General features: G+C 44.9%; 1 protein-coding gene across 1 annotated transcript; it reads right to left on the reverse strand.

Moving 5' to 3' along the window:
* Positions 1 to 31: 31 nt before the first annotated feature.
* On the reverse strand, positions 32 to 720 carry LOC113409413 (claw keratin-like). Its single transcript, XM_029914191.1, has one exon. It carries the CDS (start codon positions 702 to 704, stop codon positions 246 to 248), a length of 459 nt encoding a protein of 152 aa, XP_029770051.1. The 5' UTR covers positions 705 to 720; the 3' UTR covers positions 32 to 245.
* Positions 721 to 1,581: the final 861 nt, after the last annotated feature.

Genomic DNA, 1,581 nt, shown 5'->3' on the forward strand with positions numbered 1-1,581 from the left:
GAATGAAATTTGCAGTACAAAGTTACAGGAAGAAACAATACAGAGCAGAACCTTTTTAAGGTCCTTGTTTTACCCCAGTTGGTGGGAAATAAAACACAGCATAAAGAGGCAGAGGACTAGGCAGGTTCTCCATTACACATCTGCCGTAGCATAATTCAAAGTGAGATGCTTACGATACATATCGGTGGAAAGGATAGAACATGTAGGGCCTATTCTACTTTATTTCATGGATATTCCTGTTGGGATTAACATGGCCCACAGTATCCACCGCGATACTTACGGCCATATCCCCCGTAACCGCATAATCCCCCATAACCACCTAATCCCCCATAACCGTAACCTCCCCCGTAACCACACAGTCCCCCATAACCTCCCAATCCCCCATAACCGTAATGGCCCCCGTAACCACCTAATCCCCCATAACCATACAATCCTCCATAATGGCCTCCAGAGCCGTACAGTCCCCCCAAACCGAATGAGCCCCCGTAGCCAGCTCCGACCACAGGTGCTCCTACGGCTCCCACTTCACTCTGCTGAGGGAAAGTGCTGAGAATTGGTCCTGGGAGGGTCACGGCCACCGGTGATGGTCTGATGAGCACTTCAGAGTCAGGGCACTGCCTAACGCACGGCTCATTGCAGCTGCCAGAAACTGGACTTGGACGGGCCACCCCGCATTCTGGATAGCACAGGCTGGAGCAAGACATCTTTCTGTGATGGAGATAAACCTGAAACACACAACAGGGAACAGATTAAAGAGAAGGTACAAGTGTCAGTGGAAGAAAGGCTTCAAAGCTCGGTTACTATTGTGGTGAGATCTACAAGGGCCCCGAGAGAGAGGAGGAGGAGTGGACTCAGTCCCTATGTTCATGGTTATTATTTGTTCCTATTTCCGCTTTCTAAGCCTCTTCTCCTCTCCCACTGAACTTCGCTCCCAACTGGCCCCTTTGAAGTCCTCTCCATGATTGTGTCTGAAAAGCACCAACTGGAATCAGTGTAATTATGTCTATTATGGACAGCTGGGATTCTGTGTCCATTTTAGACATTTCTCAATGAGAACATTGCTCGGATAATGGTAATCGAATTATTTTCCTTTTGGCTCTTGGGTGTGGCTCTTTGGTTTTCTAAACCTTGTAAATCACCAATACTTGCTGGGAAATGAACAGAAACTTTTCTTTTCTCCAAACAAATCACTAAAGGCAAGATCCTCGGCTGAGGTACATTGGCTCACGTCTACTGGCTTCCATCAAGCGACACTAAATTTAACCATCTACGGAGAAGAATCTTCAATGGGTATTTCTGCTCATAAGAATGTAGGAATTGCTACACTGGATTACACCAGTTGTCAGCTTAATCCATTCTTCTGTCTGCAACAGTGATGAATAATAGCTTCTTCAGAATAAAGTAGAAGACCAATGAATTGGCCCGTTATGGAGTAAACTGGGACAGTTTCTTCCTAATCTACTGAAAAGAGAAATGACTAAAGGATTTTCTAAAGTTACTTAAAAGATTTAAATGCCCTAATTCAATTTCCAATTAATAGAAAATATATTTCCCAGTTCCATATGTTGCCTCTAAAATCCC

This window comes from Terrapene carolina, unplaced genomic scaffold (assembly GCF_002925995.2).
Source record: "Terrapene carolina triunguis isolate 2854851 unplaced genomic scaffold, T_m_triunguis-2.0 Scaffold33149, whole genome shotgun sequence".
Taxonomy (NCBI): domain Eukaryota; kingdom Metazoa; phylum Chordata; order Testudines; family Emydidae; genus Terrapene; species Terrapene triunguis.